The sequence below is a fragment of the Apus apus genome, chromosome 1, assembly GCF_020740795.1.
Source record: "Apus apus isolate bApuApu2 chromosome 1, bApuApu2.pri.cur, whole genome shotgun sequence".
Classification (NCBI taxonomy): Eukaryota; Metazoa; Chordata; class Aves; order Apodiformes; family Apodidae; genus Apus; species Apus apus.
Window position 1 is genome coordinate 124,165,814 of NC_067282.1, and position 17,218 is coordinate 124,183,031.

The following is a 17,218-nucleotide window of genomic DNA, read 5'->3' on the forward strand; positions in this document are numbered from 1 at the left end:
CGCGGGGCCGGGGCGGCTGCCTGCGGCGTCCGCTGCGGCGGCGGGGCCGGCAGGGCCGGGCCGGGCCGAGCTGAGCTGAACCGAGCCGAGCCGAGCCGAGCCGAGCCAGGCGCGCACAGCCGCGCGGGCCGCCCGTCGCCATGGCAGCGCCTGCTCCGGCGAGAGAGGTAAGCTCGGCCGGTCCCCGCGGCCCCGCCACCGGCCCCCGCCCCGCTCCCCGCACAGCCCCGCACAGCCCTGCCCGGCCGCGCGGTGCCGCTGCCCCCCGGCGGGGCTGCGGGCGGCCCGGCCCCGGCCCCACCGCCCCGCGGGCCGTGTGCGGGTTTGCCCGGGCCGGGGGGGGAGACGGGAGAGGGCGGCGGGGGCAGCACCGCAGCTCGGCCCCGGACCGGCCGGGCGGCCGCATCTCCGCCCCATCGCCGCGGGGACCCCGCGTTCCTGCGCTGTTCCCCGCCGTTATTCTGGGTCACCTTCCCCTCGGCCCCCTCCGCCCTCGCCTTCCCCGGAGGCACCGGCCCCGGGAGTCTGTCCTGGGTGGGATGAGGCGGGGGGCCCAGGCCGGGAGCAGGGCCAGCTGGGGATCCTGCAGCAGCTCCGGGGCTCCCTCCCGTCCCCGGGAGCAGGAGGACAGCGGGTCTGGAGCAGACTGGGGCCCCCCAGCCAGAAGAGGCAGGAGCCTTCCCTCTCTCATCGAAGGAACAGCGTGGGCCATCAGAACAAGGCGGGTGGGAAGGACGGCAGAAGGAGATGCTGCAAGGAAATTCGTTCCCGGGGGATTATTAGGGCCGGCTAGCTTCGCAGCTGTCTCCAGAGGCCACAGGCCTAACTGCAAGAGTGATGGCACTGGGGGGGGAAAGATAAACCAGGGCAGAAGAGGAAGCCTTGCCAGTCTGGTCACAACAAACTGCTCCAAGTGGGGAGGAAAGGAGGAAAAGCCTCAGGTGGTTACAGAGAGGGTGAGAAACTACGGAGAAGCAGAAAGAAGGGGAAGGGTGGGAGCAGAGCCACTTGCTCAGAGTCGGGGGGCACTGATCCATCCACAGAAAGGTTAAGTTTACATCTGCTCCAGCGAAGGGGCAGAGCTGGCCTCTACCTTCCTGGAATATACTGCTCGGGTGTACCCTATGGATGAGTTCAGGAGAGGGGGTCTGAGCTAGTAGGACCAGCACAGGAAGGAGTTGCTGGAGGCCAGAATCCGGCCTGAGGTGTGCAGGATCTGGTGCAAACCTGGCTCTTCTCTTCCCTGAAGGACACCAGTAGTGCTCTGCACAGCCTAAATCGTGACAAGGTGTTTATGTGGGCAAGGAGAGAGGGAGATCTGGGGAGATAGGGTGATCTTAAATTACTTTTTCTCTTTTCTGTCTTCTACAGTGAACCTCGTGCTCTGAATCTCCAAGGGAACCTTTGAAAAGGATCTTCCCCTCCCTGCCATCTCCTTATTGTTTGCCAGCTCTGCGCTGTGCAGGGAAGCTTGAAAGGGCAGGCTGAGCCCTGGAGGACAGCAAAAAGGACAATGTAGTAGGGTGCTCTGAGGTCTTGGATAGGGAGCCCTCTGAATCTTCCTCACCCTCCGCTCTCTGCTAATGGCTCTCTGACAAGCCTTGGCAGGAACCTCTGGCCACAAGAGTGGCATTTGGTGAGGGGGGCACTCTGCACGTGGTGTACGCACCATCCTCACGGTTTCCTTAGGAACTTTGTCCTGCCTCCCATCTTCTCTGAAACTCTTGGCTAGCTCCTCATTCGCTAGGACGCTGGGCAGCAGGCACCTGCTACCGCCAAACTGTTTGGAGTCCTCAGCAGTCCCTGTTTGTGTGTGGCCTCCACCAGTCTCAGGAGAAGGTGGTCCGTGAGACAGAAGGTGCCTGGTGGGCATGTGAAGTAAGGAGAGCTTTTTGTTTGGGGGAAGACTGGAGGAGGGGGATGAAATAGATGGGGAGGAAAAAAAAAAGGTGAGCCCAAGCAAGTGAGGGAAGAAGCACTGGCAAGCGTTCATGAGAAGGAGAGAGAAAGAAGGTGGAAGAAAGAAAAAGAAAGAGAACAAGGGAAAAAAACAGGATAAAAAGTTAGAACAAGGGAAAGCAATATAAGCAAACAAGGGAAAGGAAGGACTGAAAGTGAGACAAAGTTGACCTGCTGGCAGTGCCTTGAGGAACCCCTCCAGTGTGTGTACACCTCACTTCACATCACAGCAGCAGCAGTAGCAGATGAGGAGGGACGTGGCTCCCCCAGTGCAGAGTGCCACTCGCCCTCTGACAAAGCTGCAGGGACAGGGTGCAGCCTAGCAGGGGCGGCAGCATGGGGGACTCTGAATCAGAGTCCACCTTGCACAACAACTCACTCTGGTGGCTGGCATGTGGGATGTTAGCCCTGTTGGCCAACTCTTGGATTATCCTTAGCATCACAGCCAAACAACAGAAACACAAGCCCCTGGAGCTGCTGCTATGCTTCCTGGCTGGGACCCACATCCTGATGGCAGCAGTACCCCTCACCACCTATGCTGTGGTGCAGCTGCGGCGCGAGTCCTCTGACTACGACTGGAACGAAAGCATCTGCAAGGTCTTTGTCTCCACGTACTACACCCTGGCGCTGGCCACCTGCTTCACCGTGGCCTCCCTGTCCTACCACCGGATGTGGATGGTGAGATGGCCCGTCAACTACCGGCTGAGCAACGCCAAGAAGCAGGCCCTGCACGCCGTCATGGGTATCTGGATGGTGTCATTCATCCTCTCCACCCTGCCCTCCATCGGCTGGCACAACAACGGTGAGCGCTACTATGCTCGTGGCTGCCAGTTCATCGTCAGCAAGATAGGGCTGGGCTTCGGTGTCTGCTTCAGCCTCCTGCTGCTCGGAGGAATCGTCATGGGCTTGGTGTGCGTGGGTATCACTTTCTACCAGACCCTGTGGGCACACAGAAGGCGCCGGCAGTGCAGCCACCAGAGGGCAGAGGAAGCGTCGTCCTGCTCTTCATCAGCACACGCCACTTTCAATGTGCCGGCCATCGTAGTGGAAGATGTACGCGGCAAAAGGAGGTCTTCACTGGATGGCTCTGAGTCAGCCAAGACATCCTTGCAGATGACCAACCTCATCAGCGCTATTGTCTTCCTGTATGACACACTCACTGGGGTGCCTATCTTGGTAAGCAGCCAGATCCCCCTTTCCCTTCAGAGTCTGCAGTTAAACTAGATTTCCATTTTAGTTTTAGGGGACAGACTTTGTCTTCTGCCCAGCATCCACAGAGTTGCCACAGCTGAATCTATTATTGAAAGGGCCAGTTTTAAAAAGATGGCAGTAATTCTTTCCTTTCACAGCATCATTTTCTTAAGGTAAGTCTCAGCCTGGAGAATACACACCACACAGCTCAAAACCCCTGTGAAAGTTTTAAGTGGCTGAGAGGAGAGGAAGTTATTCTGCAAACTTACAGCAGGATCTGCCTCTGTAGAAATAACAAGATTTCTGTTTCTCCAGTTTGCTTTGGGAGAACTGATACAGCAGCTTTAAATGCCGTTGCAGACAGTTTTGTTTTTCCTTCTGCTTGTATGTTTGTAGTCAGCACTCAGGTTTTGACTGGCTGGTTGATTCTCTGCAAAACTGGAGAGCTGGGGAAGTTCTCAAAGGGAACCACTAAGAGCAGAGAGGTTTAGTCACAGCTTTTTTTCCAGTGGCTACGTCCTTGGTTAGCACCTATTTAGCTCCAGCTCACAGCACAGGGAAGAAGTGGTGCTAACACCAGGTCTCATATTAGAGATGTGACAGCTTGGAATATAGTCCTGCAGACTTGGGGCAACACCCCAGGAACAGTTTTTCAAAGGGGCACAGGTTAATTACTTGACAAATCCTTGACAGACAAAAGTATGTTCTACTCCAGAATTGACTCCCGTTATCCTTCTCCCGTGATCCCCACCTCTGTCCTCTTTCTCAGAGCTGTTTCTCTTTTACCTCAAAGGTGGTGAGCTTTTTTAGCCTGCGCTATGATACGGCCCCCACCTGGATGGTCCTGGCTGTGCTCTGGTGCTCCATGGTGCAGACTCTGCTGCTCCCCTCCTTCATCTGGTCCTGTGAGCGCTACCGAGCAGATCTCCGCACCGTGTGGGAGCAGTGTGTGGCTATCATGTCTGAGGAGGACGGAGATGATGGTAACCCCCTCGCTGCTCCACAGTCATCTTTCTTCACTAACCCTCTCCCCAAAAGACTACAGGGGAAGGAAGGGTCTGCCTCAGGAAAAGGACCTGATGGCACTAGGAGTTGTGTTGTGGGGTGGCTAGGTGGGATTTATGTTATAGCCTGGAGTTTCAGCAACCATGAGAATTTTTCTTCTGAAGAATGCTTTGCCACTTACTTGCTGCCTTAGGACTCACTAGCATCCAGGAAGAATTGGTGCAACATCTTTCACAGTAGATGCCAGAGCAGAGACAATGTGCACAGCTGCCAAACCACAATGAAAGTGGCACACCAGGCCTCCGTCCAACTCACTGATCCAAAGGTCCAGGTTCTGGCAGTGGGCGATTCAAAGGCAAGACAGAAGAAACTCTCTGGGTCCTTTAGTGCTGCTGCAAGTAGAAAGACAAGGTCCTTGTGCAGAGATCAGCCTCGAAGGCTGCAAGTAGGGCGGCAGAAGTCAGACAAGTGTTAGGATGGCATCTAGGTGCCCTGATAACACTCCCCTTCTGTCTGAAAAGTGTTGACTGCTGTTCTTCTCTTTGCCAACAGATGGTGTGTGTGATGATTATGGTGATGGCAGGATCTGCAAAGTGAGATTTGATGCCAACGGCGCTGCAGCCGTGAAGCGGGACTCCCGGGACATCAAGCTGCTACCCATGCACCACATGCTGTTGCCCCAGGACAAGGTGCACTACCTGCAGGTGAGCCAAGAGCTAGCAGGGGCAGCCCCACAACCCACTTGCTTCTCTGTCAGTCTCCCACGCCTTGGTGTCCTCTTGACTCCGCTCTGAGAAAGCCTCAGCTACTCCCTTCCTGGTCTGTCTCTACAAGTCTTACATCACCTGCATCCTTCTCCGTCTTCCAGGTCCCTATCTCCCGCAGAATGTCACACGACGAGACTAATATCTTCTCTGCCCACCGCTCTGCTCCATCCTTCCTACACAAGTGGTCTTCATCTGATGACATCCGCATTTCCACCCCCCACAAGCCTGGAGGCCCCAGCTTCTTGCTTCCTCAACTGCATGACTACCAGCACCGCCGGCGGCCCCCAGAAGATGAGCTGACCACCCTACGGCAGTTTTTGGAGGCGGGGCTGCTGCCCCGGGCCTCCAGCTCCAGCGCCTGCTTCTTCCGAGATGAGATCACCACCTTCATTGATGAGACACCACAGCCCAGCCCAGCCTGCAGCCCACGGCACTCCCGTCTCCTGCTGGCATCACGCCGCGATCGCCGCCTCTCCCTTGGCAGCAGGGAGGAGGAGAACGCCGACCGGCCGCGGCGCTGCTCCTTGGCTGGCAACGAAGCCTGGCATCTGCAGGATGGAGAGCAGGTGCTGTGTGAAAGGACCCTTGAGGCCTGTGAGGCACAGACCTTCCAGGATCCCAAACTATGAGAGACAGCGTCAAAAACATACAGTGCCATCACCGATTTTTAAATAATACTTCAAGTGTTCCCTCTTGTCCTGGGACCCGATCACTAACTTGCATTCTCATCTTTCTCAACAGCAGGTGGGAAACACGGCTCCCCACACTGGCCGCGGGGGGGAGGGGGGTTGGAAAGGAGTGGGACAGACCTGCAGAAGGGAGCTCAATGGACAGCCTGTGCCTGCTCTCAGGTTACACACACACCTACCACTGCCGCTGCCATCGTCACCCTGGCACCCTCGCCAGTCCTGCCCCTTTGTGAACTCCGCCCTCGCATCCGCTCTGCCCTGAGAGACAAGGCAGGTGCAGAATGGTATTAAAATTCTATATTTGGAGTGTCAATCGTCTGTTTCTGAAATAACATATTAGTAATAATTTTGTTTCCATAGAAACAAAATGGTGGGCCCAATATTTAGTGAAGCTTCACAGGCTTCTGGAAGAGAAATGCAGGATGTGCGAGGGTCCTTTCCTCCCTCTCCGTCTCTTTCTTGTCAGTGTACATGGAAAGCAGCCCAGGGAAGGGAACAAAGCCCGCAGAGGAGCTCTCATGGGAGACTGGGTGAACAGTTTTCCTGTCCATTTCAGGGGAGACTTAGGTTGTCTGCAGCTAAGCAGGAGTGACCTCTGTGCTATCTACTATCACTCAGCAAAAGGTATTGCTTTGAGACAACCTCAGGCTTGAAAACTAACTCTCTCCAGTAAGACCGTGACTGGTAACATCTCATTTCACCAGTGCAAACTGGTGATTCCAGTGTGAATGGTGTGTCCAAAGCGAAGCCCCAAACTTCTCACCCAGACAACAACCGGCTGGGGAAAGCCGACATAGCCTTCCAGGGGCGAGGCCCCTGATGGCCCCGCTGCCACAGCTGGGAGCGGTGGGGTCTGCAGCAGGCGCCTGCCCCAAGCCAAGCTCTTGCAAAGGAGGTGCAGAGGCCGTGCGTGGGAGACGGGCCTCCCCCTGCCCACTGCGGGCTGTACTTCCAGCCACAGGCGAGGGCTGGGCTGTGGGAGGCAGGCAGCCTTTCACCTCCAAAGTGCTTCTCCATGCGGTGGGGTCACAGCGCGTCTCACCCCTGGTCTGGGTTCCGAGAGATGAGCCACGATGTCTGACCAGATGTCTCGGCGGAGGTGTCCGGCTGAACCGCAGCAAAGGCACGAACCGTGCGGGTGGGTGCCTGGACCGAGGACCACGTCCCACGGGGAGGACGCGCCCCGGAGCCCCCCGCGAGGGGGCAGCTCCCAGCAGCCAGGCGGGGACGGGGGCCCCCCGCTCCCCCCGCGGCGCGCCGAGCCGCCCCAGCCCGGCCCCGTCCGGCCCTGCCCCCTGGGTGGGCCCAGCCACGGGCCGCCTGCCGGGACCCCCGGCCTCCTGCGCGGCCATGGCCTCCCTTCTGCTGCCGCTCTGCCTCCTCCTCCTCCTCCCCGCCGCCGCCGCCTCGCCGGGCCGCCTGCTGCCCTACGACCTGCTCTACGCGGACGGCGTGCGCGCCTACGTGGCCCGGGAGTGGGGCCGGGCGGCCGAGCTGCTGCAGCGCGCCCTGCAGAGCTACGCGGGGCTGCGGGAGGCCCGCCGCGCCTGCCGCGCCGCCTGCCTGCGGGAGGCCGCCTTCCTCGGCGGGCCGGCGGGGGCCGGGCGCTGGGAGGCCGCCCTCTTCGGCCGGGTGCTGCGGCGTGCCGACTGCCTGCAGCACTGCCTGCGGGGCCGGCTGGGCGCCGCGCCCTCCGCCCACCGCGCCAGCCGCGCCGTCCGGCGGGACTTCCAGAGGAGGGAGCCCTACAACTACCTGCAGGTGGCTTTCTTCCAGGTGGGCTCCCGGCGGGGGCAGCAGCGGGGCGGCTCGGGCGCTGAGGAGGCGGTGGGCGAGGGCTGGCCGGCCTGGGGCGCCGGCACAGACGCCGGGGCGAGGGGGGAGAGGGGCCCCGCAGGGAGGTGAGAGGTGCTGCTGCCTTCTCTCCGCAGCTGAAGAAGCTGGACCAGGCCGTGTCCGCTGCTCACACCTTCTTCGTCGCCAATCCCCAGCACCTGCAAATGCGGGAGGACATCGAGAAGTACCGGCGGATGTCGGGGGTCAAGTCCCACAGCTTCCGCGACCTGGAGGCCGCGCCGCACTGGGTGAGGCTTGGGTGTCGAGCCGGGTGTCGGCAGCTCTGGTGCCACCCTGGGGACCCGTCTGGGGTGCGCGTCTGCTCCCACCCAGGCGCCGTGGCTTGAGACAGGGCCCCCCTGCATTGACTCACGGAATGGTTTGGGTTGGAAGGGACCTTTAAAGATCGTCTGGTCCAGCACCCTGCCGTGGGCAGGAGCTCCTTCCGCTAGACCAGGTTGTCAGAGCCCCTTCCAACCTGCCCTTGAACACTTCCCATGGTAGAACATCCAGAACTTGTCTGGGCAATGTACTCCAGTGTCTCACCGCTCTCTTCATGACCAATGACTTCCTGAACTCCAATCTGAATCTACCCTCTTTCAGTTTAAAACCGTTGCCCCTTCCTGTCACTACAGGCCCTGGTCAGAAGTCCCCCTCAGTCTTTGTTATGAAGCCCCTTGTATATTTGAACGGCTGCAGGAAGTGACACGCTTTCAGGCGACAGTTCTGGCAGGCTGCGGCCCCCTGGAGCAGTACATGGGGCTTAGATCCGGAAGAGCTGCTGTCGCTGCGCGGTGGGCCGTGCGTGGCCAGGCAGGCCCCTAGATGTCAGCACTGCCCTGGGCGCGGCTCCGAGTCGCGGGGCATCCATCAGTGTCATCCACGCCGGTGAGGGAGCTGGCTCTGTCCTTCGCAGGAAGCGTACGAGGCTGGGGTGCAGCACTACAGCGCCGATGAGTATGTGCAGGCGGTGGCCAGGCTGGAGGAGTCACTCTCAGAAGCGCTGTCAGCTCTGGAGGAGTGTCGTGCCCTGTGTGAAGGGCCTCGGGAGGATGACGACGAGGAGGAGATGCAGCCTGGCCTGTATGAAGCCGTTGCAGGTAGCGTTGGAGGCACAGCAGGCTGGGTGGGAAGGCCATGCTCCCCATACTGGAGATGTCCGTTTCACGTTGCTCCTCTCTGGAAGATGTTCGAGCTACTGCCTTTCTTCCTCCTCTCTCTTGCAGCCCATTATATTCAGGTTTTGAAGTGCAGACAGCAGTGTGTCCTTGAAATTGCCACAAAGCCAGGGCGGTTTTCTGCCACGGAAGATTTCATTCCCTCTCATCTTGATTTACTGCAGTTTGCCTACGACCAAGGTGAGCAGAGCCACAACCCAGGGGGTGACGCTGGGGCACCCCTACACTTCTGCTTTGCCTCTGGACCTGGAGAACAGCATGTCACGGGGAGAAGCTCTACCTCTCTCTCCCAAATTCTCCCCCTTGACTCTTTCCAGAACCACTCTTGCTCAAGCCTGTGGCCACCAAGGGAGGGAGATCCCACGTGGGAACCTTTCAGTCTTCTTGTGCAGCTTCTGTGTTGTGTGGCTGTTCCCACTTCTTTCCTCCAGCACTCTTCATTTCAAGTCTTGCTCCAACTATCTGCTGTGTGTTTTATACCCTCCTTTTCAGTATGTAGCTCCAAACCAGACCCCCGCTTCCTATCAGAGCATGCACATGCATCTCATCTCAGCTGTGGTGTTCCTTCTGAATCAGCTCTGCCTGCCCCCAGTGAGTTGATGGCCTGTCAGGGCACTGGTCAGCCTGTCACCCAGTCACTCTCACATGTCCCTCAGCTCTTCTCTTGGGTACCTCTGCTCCTTCCAACACTGGCCTGACTGTCTCTCATTTCATCTGTCAGACCACTGGTAAAACTTGTCTCTCAAAGAAGTCTCCAGACCCCTCATCATGTCTCTTGGGGGAGGGAGGTGGGAGCCTCCTTCTTCCAAGTATCTTCTTCCTTTTTTTCTCTCTCCAGGGCTCCCAACTAGTATTGAACGGGGTCCCATTCTTCACTGGGCTTATTCTCTATATTCTCTACCCATTGCTGGGCAGTAGTCCAACTAGGCAGGGATTGGTGGAAGGCCTCCTACTGCCAGATGCTGATGGGGGCACTGGGTGCCTATACATGTTTGCTGCTAGTATCAAGGCTTTCAGAGACATGTCTGTTTGTTCTGTCCCCACCCAAGTTGGGAACCAGATGCTAGCTGCTGAATGTGCTGCTTCCTACTTGCTCTTCTATCCCACGGATGAGCCTGTGTTGGAGAAAATGAAGCAGTATCGCACAGAACTGGGAGAGGACACGGCTGTCACAGCCAGAGAGGTACTTACAACCCCCCAGGTCTGTTCTTTTTGGCCCTCCCCTGACCCATACAGCAGGGTCACAGTTCAGGAGACAAAAAGGAAAACATGTTTCACTGCAGATGTGTGCCAAGCCCAGGACTGAAGTAACTGGAGCCTGACTTTATTTTATAGTCTGTACCAAAGAGGAGTCCCTTCAGGACAGAACCAGGCTTTCCTAGGGCACAGCATGTGCTGAGTTTCTGTCCTGGACAGGGATGGGGTTGTCTTCTGTGGGGTGGTTGTTTGTCACCCTCTTCTCTTCTTTAGAGTATTCAACACTATGTTCAGAGATCTTTGATGGAGAAGAAGTTGATTTATTATGCCGTGGAGCATCTAGGAGAAGCTTTTAATGACCCTGTAAGTAATGGTATCATCTTCCTACCCTGAATTCACTGTGGAAGTTGCCAGTGCACTTCAGTAGCACATGATCGAGAAAGGATCAGGTGCTGATGAGAAGGACCTCCAGGTCCTTATGAAGTGAATTTTTAAGGCTTTTCCACGGCTCCAGGGCTAAAGTTATTTGGAAATTGCTGCTGTAACCATATGCATTAGCCCAGTCTGGCTGTTGTTAGAAGCAGGCCTGAACCGCTGGTTTGATACACACTGGAGAAGGGGCACAAGAAACTGGCTGTTTGACATGTTCTAATGTGGGAGAAGTTTGCTGTGTACTGAACTGTCTGTGTTTGTTCTGCAGGATCTTTGGACTCCAGATGAGCTGATTCCTGAAAACCTAAAGGAGAAACACAGGTAAGGTTGGCCAAGTTGACTAGAACTGAAATATAAGTGTTGGAAATAGAGGATGGGATTGGACTGGTGGTACAAGAGGAACGGGCAAAACAGGAACAGGAAGGGTATGAAGTGCTACCCCAAAGCAGGGTTAGACATAGTTCTGTGTACTGACAGCTCTGGTCTGTGTTTTTCCTCTTACTCCCAAGAGAGGATCAGGAGAAGCAAAAGCAGGAAAATCTGGATATGGAAGAGAGGGAGGAAAGAGGTGAGTAAAACAGCTTAAAGAAGGACTTCTTTCTTCCATCCTTAGATACCTGAATGCTAGCGTAGATGCAGACTGACTTGAATGGCTCAGCAAGTCTTCTCACTGTTTCTTTTCTCCCTCTTTGATGCATGTATAATCTTGCAAAATCTCGCTGCCTACATCTCTGGGATGGGAACTCAAAGAGCACTGTGGCTGGAGAAGCTGAGAGCAGTGATGCCTGAATATGAGACAAGCCTCTGGACATGCAGATCCCTGTTCAGTGTGGCAGGAGTGTCTACACCAAACCTGGTTCAACTCCCACCAGCCCAGCTTCCAACAACATTTTTCTGAAGGGGACAAGGAGCGAGGGTGGGAAATGGAAACTGGAAACAGACTATTCGGCTTGGGCAAGTCTTTCCCTGAAAAACACACATCCATGTGGTTTGTAGCTGAGTGCTGCAGACTGCAGTGTGGAGTCCTGTGCCCTTTGGCTGGTCCTCTCCTTGTGTGTGGACACAGCCTCTTGCAGGGCTCTGTCCTGGAGTCTTTGCCTTAAGTGACCCCAAGTGGTTCTCTGCTGTGACACATGGGAGAGCAGGTCATTCTGAAGGCCTGAGTACTTTGGCATTCTTGACCATCCAGAGGTCATATGGGGAGGGAAAAAAGGCCAAACACTAAAAGGTCAAATCACCAACTAATACCCATTGCTTCTCTTTGGGGCTGAATGAAGTAGAAGAATTCACTGGAGATAATTCTGGGATAAGACGGGTGATGGAAAGGAGGGTTGATGAAGGTGTTGACCTGCCTGCTTCTTTTCTCCAGAGCTTCACCCCAGTAGGCTGGACCTGTTCTGCTGCTGCAGTCCATGCAACTTTCCCCATCTCCCTGCTGTTCTCCCAGCAAGCCCCAAGTTTCTGCTGGCTCCTGAAGCACTCAGTGTAGGCCAGCTTCCCCAGCTGTTGCTCTGGTTCCCCTGAAGCATGTGAGGGGTGCAAGTGGCCCAGGTCTGTGAGGGAGGGGCACTTCTGGGGAACTGTCCTGTCTTCTCAGAGAATGTATAGTGTTTCTACACTTCCTTATCCAGGCTGAGGGTTGGTGTCTGAGGGCTTTTGTACAAAGCTTGCTCATACCGGTCTGTACTTGCTTCTCAACAGGTCCTTTGCCTTTTGAGGGTATTGCTGTCACTATGGATTCCCACCAGATGAACGGAACCCAGAGGGTTGTGTTTGACAGAGTGCTGACAGAATCTGAGTGTAGGGACCTTCTCAGGCTGACAAAGGTAAGCCTGGGTCTTGTAGGAGTTCCTGTACGTGTACTCTCCTCCTCAGTAGGTAGGGCAGTAGTGTTTCCATGGAGGAGAGATGGCAGCCTAAGGTGTGTCATCTATACCCTTCTATTTCAGGCAGCAGGAGAAGCTGGAGATGGCTACCGGGCAAGGCGGTCACCTCACACCCCTCATGAGAGGTTTGAAGGGTTAACTGTTCTGAAGGCCATGCAGGTGAGTGGCTCTGTGAGTCTGCCACCTTCTTGATTGCTCAGAAAGGGTGTTTGCCACCCAAGCATTTTTCCTTGTCAAGTGCACTCTGGATAGGTGTGTTACCTTCCTCAAGCACATGGGTGGTCTCTCCTGACCCTCCTCCTCCACAGTCAGTTTGGGTGTGTTGTACAGGGAGGCTTGACAAGTACATTCTCTCCTGAGAGGAAGGATTTTGGGATTGCTACTTGTTCCTGTGCAGTAGTCTTACAGACATCCTTAGCTTTGAATTAGAGAATAAATGAAGGTGGAAGGAGCCTCTGGAGATCTCTGGTCTGAACCCCTGCTCACAGCATGACTCATTCCAAAGTCAGATGAGATCCCTCAAGGCTTTGTACAGGCGAGTCCTAAACATCTCCAAGGGTGGAGATTTGCCAGGCCTCTCTGGGCACCTGTTTCAGTGTTGTACCACTCTCAGGAGGATTAAATTTTTCTTTATATCTAGCCAAAATTTCCCTTGCTGCATCTTTTGCCTGTAACTCTTGTCTTTCCAGCATGTCCCTCTGAGAAGAGACTGTCTCCTTCTTCTCTAAAACCCCCTTTGGGGTGACAGGAGACCTGTCCTGATCCTCCTTTGGCCTTCTCTTCTGGAGGCTGAAGAAACCCAGCTTCTTCATCCTCTTTTTGTAGGCCATGTGCTCCTAAGACCCTTCACTGAACACTCACTCTAGTTTGCTAGTGTCCCCTTGTGTACTGAGGGACCCAAAATTATGCTGCATTCCAGAAGTGGCTTCATGTGCTAAGCAGGAGGAAGGAATTGCTGTGCTGTACAGTTTGTACTCCTGACTTACATTTCCATAAGAAATCATGTGATTTTCTTACCTGTGTGGCCACAGGGCTCTACACAGGTCTCTTCTCCTCTACTGTGTACGTGTATCATTTCTGAGCACGTCTTCATACATAAATATTCTAGCAGGTTTGTTTTTCACTTGTAGCTGGCCCAGAATGGGGACGTGGACTGGAGAGATGCCAAATTACTTCTGCAGGCCAGTGAGAAATCACGGAAAATCATAGAGTCCTATTTTACTCCTGGAAAGAAACTTCATTTCTCATTCACACACCTGGTGTGCCGCACAGCTGTAGATGGTAAATAATCTTTCACCCTGTCAGTCCCTGTATCCTGCAGAGTCCCAGTCATGTGTTCCCAGAAGACTCTCTTCCTTTTAACTCTCACTCTGCCCCTTGCTCTCTGTCTTCTTCTTTCTTGAAAATGAAAATGCCCATATTTGGTTTTGTCATTTTCAGAGAAACAGGAAGGTCGCATGGATCTTAGTCATCCTGTTCATGCTGATAATTGTCTCTTGGATCCTGAGGGGCAAGAGTGCTGGAGAGAACCACCTGCCTATGTCTACAGGGACTACAGGTGAGAAAAGAAGGGGACCTGCATTAGATTATGGGGAGATCAGAAGATGAGCTCAGCTTACAGAAACCAAAGCCAGCCAGGACTGTGGCATCAGGCAGAAGGCTGCATCAGTGGCTTCAGAATGAGGTGTGAAACACCTTCCTTAGGCTGGTAAGATCTGCCCTTTCTCCCTCCTCCCTCCTCACAGCCAGCATTAACAGAGAACAGAACAAGGCTGGGTGGCTGCACAAACTAGAACCATGATACCAAATCACAGAATCGTCATGGTTGGAAAGGACCTCTGAGATCACCAAGTCCAACCATCAACACAAAAAACCCCAAACAAACACAAGTAGCCACACACACTCCACCAAAAAACACCCACAAAAAGCTTACAACCTCAGCCAGTAGAGCATGTCCTGAAGTGCCACATCTACACATTTCTTGAACACCTCCAGGAATAGTGACTCCACCACTTCCCTGGGCAGCCTGTTCCAGTGCCTGACTACTCTTTCAGTAGGGAAATTATGCCTAATGTCCAGTCTAAACCTTCCCTGCCACAACTTCAGGCCATTTCCTCTGGTCCTGTCATTCACTTGGGAGAAGAGGCCACTGCCTCCTATCACGAGAAGTGTGGAGAACCACCTGGGAGGAGTGAGCTTCACCGTCCAAGTGTCCTCTTTCTTTTTGTCCACAGTGGCATTCTCTACCTCAATGATGACTTCCAGGGTGGAGGCCTTTTCTTTACTGAAATGGACACTGTGACTGTCACAGTAAGTCTGGGACTGGCCAAAAGAAAGGAGGGAGGATGGAGGGTGAGACTGAATCTGGGCAGGAGGAAACTAGCTGGTTATTGGATCCCACCACTCCAAAAACAATCCAGTGCTGGTGCTGTGGCACATTCAAATAGGGGCAGCTAAAGGCAAATTGAGACAAATCCCAGACAGAGGAGAGGTTAACTCTTTCCCAGCCGAGTTGTTCCAGGTTCATCCAGTCTGTGGGTGCCTGTGATCTAGGTTGTCCCTATGTTTTTCTGTCCCTCCCCAAGGTCTATCTCACTCACAGACTGGCAGCAGATGCCTAGCAGTTCTCCTCTGCTCCATTATCCCAGAGGCAGTATGACCTCTGTAGAAGCACCACGTGCCCCAGGGCTAGGGGCTGCTGGCTTCATTGTCTCTCCTCTCTCTCCTGGCAGGCTGAGGTGCATCCAAAGTGTGGGAGGCTGGTAGCCTTCAGCTCTGGCAAGGAGAACCCACACGGCGTGTGGGCCGTGAGCCGCGGGAGACGCTGCGCTGTTGCTCTCTGGTACACACACTCCCAGGAGCACGCTGAGCAGGTAAAGGACCATGCTGGAGAAACGGGTGTGAGTACTTCCAAGCTAGGTCATTTCCCTCTGGAGAACGACTTGTGGGCTTTCCCATGGGGCAGGGCCTAGGGCAGCAGCTGGGGGTTGTCCTCTGACAAGGTGGAGGGGCCAGCCTGCGATGGGTCCCACAAGAGAGTGGTCTTGGAGGGTGGCTTTGTATGGCTCTGGCAAAGACATGTCTTCTCAGCCCCTGCCAGCAGGATGAAGACCCTAGCAGGGAGGTTTTCACGTCATCTCTGTATTCATGGATGCAGGAACGGGTGAAGGCAGAGGAGCTGATGAAGCAGAGGGCTGTGGAACAGGACCAGACTGATGGAGAAGAACGTCAGGGGGCTGGTGGCCGTGGCAGGTCCTCCTCAGAGCCTTCTGCTCCCAACAGCAGAGCCAGGCCCATGAGCCAGAGACACAAGCCTGGCTCAGATGGGACACAGCACCCCAAGGAACTGCGGGCCAGAGATGAGCTCTGAGTACACAGGGCCCTTGGGGGCAGGACTGGCACACACTGTGGCCTGGCAGGTCGCAGTGGCACCGGGACCACAGAGACCTGGAGCAGAGTCTTAGCATGCTAGAGATGTAGTGATGGGGAGGGATGCAGCTTTCTTCTCTGTGGCATCCCAACAGCTGAAAAATGGGAGTAAGGACAGAGTAATAAAGTCAGTGACACCTGGACCTTTCTTCGCCACCTCACCAACATGTTTGTGTCACTCAGAAGTAAGATGGCAAGTTCCCTTTACCCCAGCCTCCTCTCAGTACCAGCTTCTTGGTCATCCAAGGCCAAATGCAAGTGGAGGAGGGGCTTGGGGTGTTTCAGCAGGGGCCATCTCACATTCAGGATCTCAAAATGGAAGCCTCTGAATTTCCTAGGAACCTGCAGACTCCAGAACCTTGCCGTTGGTCTGGGGGAGGGGAGATGGGGGACTGTGAATCTATGGAATAAAAATGAAATGCTGGACAGAGATGTTGGTGGGAGGTTGAGTCTGTATGCCAGGAGGAAGACATACACACTCATTGCTGATGGAAGTTTAATGAATAAGTGATGAAAGGAGATTGAGCCCTCAGTGGAAGAAAAGAGAGTGGATGCCCAGGTGCCAGCTACTTGCCATAAGAGAGAGCAAGAGAGGAAGTCAGCTCTGCCATGCCTAACCCCTGGAAAAGGTGGAAGTACCTTGAAGAAAAACTGCTGTGTGTTCACATTTCCCTGCAGCAAGGTATCTTCCCCGCCCTTTTATTTTTATTCCCCCTCTCCATGCACCAAATTGCCCCTGGGAGCAGAAGAGGTTTTTTGTTTATCATTTTCCTCCCTGATACAAAGACAATCTGCTGTCACTGCCCAGGGGATTAGTGTCCCAAGATAGGATTATATTGTTGCCAAACAGGAATTGAATGGGTTGGATATGGAGAATGAAAAAGAGCAGTGACCCTTTTCCTGGGAAGCATTAGAGCCAGAGATCAATCTGTGGTCATGACATCTACAGGCCTTGGTGAGAGTTGTACATGGAGCCCTCAGCTACAGCTCAGATGGAAGAAATCCTTGGGGCCAATGGTGTAAGAGGTTGGTAGGTGAGCTCCTCGTTGCTGTTAGCCCTTGCTCCATGGAAATGGGAGCCTTTCCTCAGTCTGAATCCCAGCAATTCCTTACCATACAAGCTTGGGAAACCTGCACTGGCAACCCTTTTTGCCTCCTGTCCTCCCCAGGGTCACAGGGAGAAGGCAGTTTGATGTGTGCAGCTCCAATTCCCTCACATATCCATCCCAATGATTTAGGTGAGGGTGCTGGATGGTTCCTGCTCGACGAGGACAGGTGGGGGGGGTGAGAGGTCAGTGTCCACTCCTCTGGCTTGCTTTGCCCAAAGGTGGCTTGGGTGATTAGACTGATGGCCTCCTGACGTCAGATGAGATCCGTTAAAAGGTATTTATCTAGGGCTTGGGCCAAAGCTGCGGGAGAGATTAAAAGAGATTGAGGCCAAGATAATCCCCTCGCAGCATCCCTCTAAAGTGGCTGCCAAAAGGCACGCCACCAAATCTTTTGCCACTCCTGGCCCCTGTGCCCTGTTCTGTTTTCCACATGCAGAGCCCAGTTTGGTGCCCAGAGAGGGTGTGACCCCAGCCCTGCCATGAGTTTTCCCTTGGCAGGGCCACCATCAGTGGCACCATCCCTCTTCCCACCCTGCCTGG

General features: G+C 54.8%; 2 protein-coding genes across 3 annotated transcripts; both read left to right on the forward strand.

Moving 5' to 3' along the window:
* On the forward strand, nucleotides 1-5,924 carry GPR162 (G protein-coupled receptor 162). The gene is made up of 5 exons (XM_051607915.1): nucleotides 1-167; nucleotides 1,372-3,135; nucleotides 3,944-4,133; nucleotides 4,708-4,859; nucleotides 5,024-5,924. Exons 2-5 carry the CDS (start codon nucleotides 2,296-2,298, stop codon nucleotides 5,549-5,551), a joined length of 1,710 nt encoding a protein of 569 aa, XP_051463875.1. The 5' UTR covers nucleotides 1-167; nucleotides 1,372-2,295; the 3' UTR covers nucleotides 5,552-5,924.
* Nucleotides 5,925-6,941: 1,017 nt separating this feature from the next.
* Nucleotides 6,942-15,997, forward strand: P3H3 (prolyl 3-hydroxylase 3). Of its 2 annotated transcripts, XM_051639158.1 has the most exons (16): nucleotides 6,942-7,387; nucleotides 7,543-7,695; nucleotides 8,364-8,547; nucleotides 8,674-8,805; nucleotides 8,943-9,116; nucleotides 9,675-9,808; nucleotides 10,096-10,185; nucleotides 10,523-10,575; nucleotides 10,764-10,822; nucleotides 11,956-12,080; nucleotides 12,204-12,299; nucleotides 13,271-13,421; nucleotides 13,581-13,698; nucleotides 14,375-14,450; nucleotides 14,873-15,013; nucleotides 15,298-15,997. In XM_051639158.1, exons 1-16 carry the CDS (start codon nucleotides 6,962-6,964, stop codon nucleotides 15,508-15,510), a joined length of 2,325 nt encoding a protein of 774 aa, XP_051495118.1. In that variant the 5' UTR covers nucleotides 6,942-6,961; the 3' UTR covers nucleotides 15,511-15,997. The 2 variants fall into 2 exon arrangements, with proteins under 2 accessions (XP_051495118.1, XP_051495128.1); XM_051639168.1 differs by lacking the exon at nucleotides 8,943-9,116.
* The last annotated feature ends 1,221 nt before the right edge of the window (nucleotides 15,998-17,218 follow it).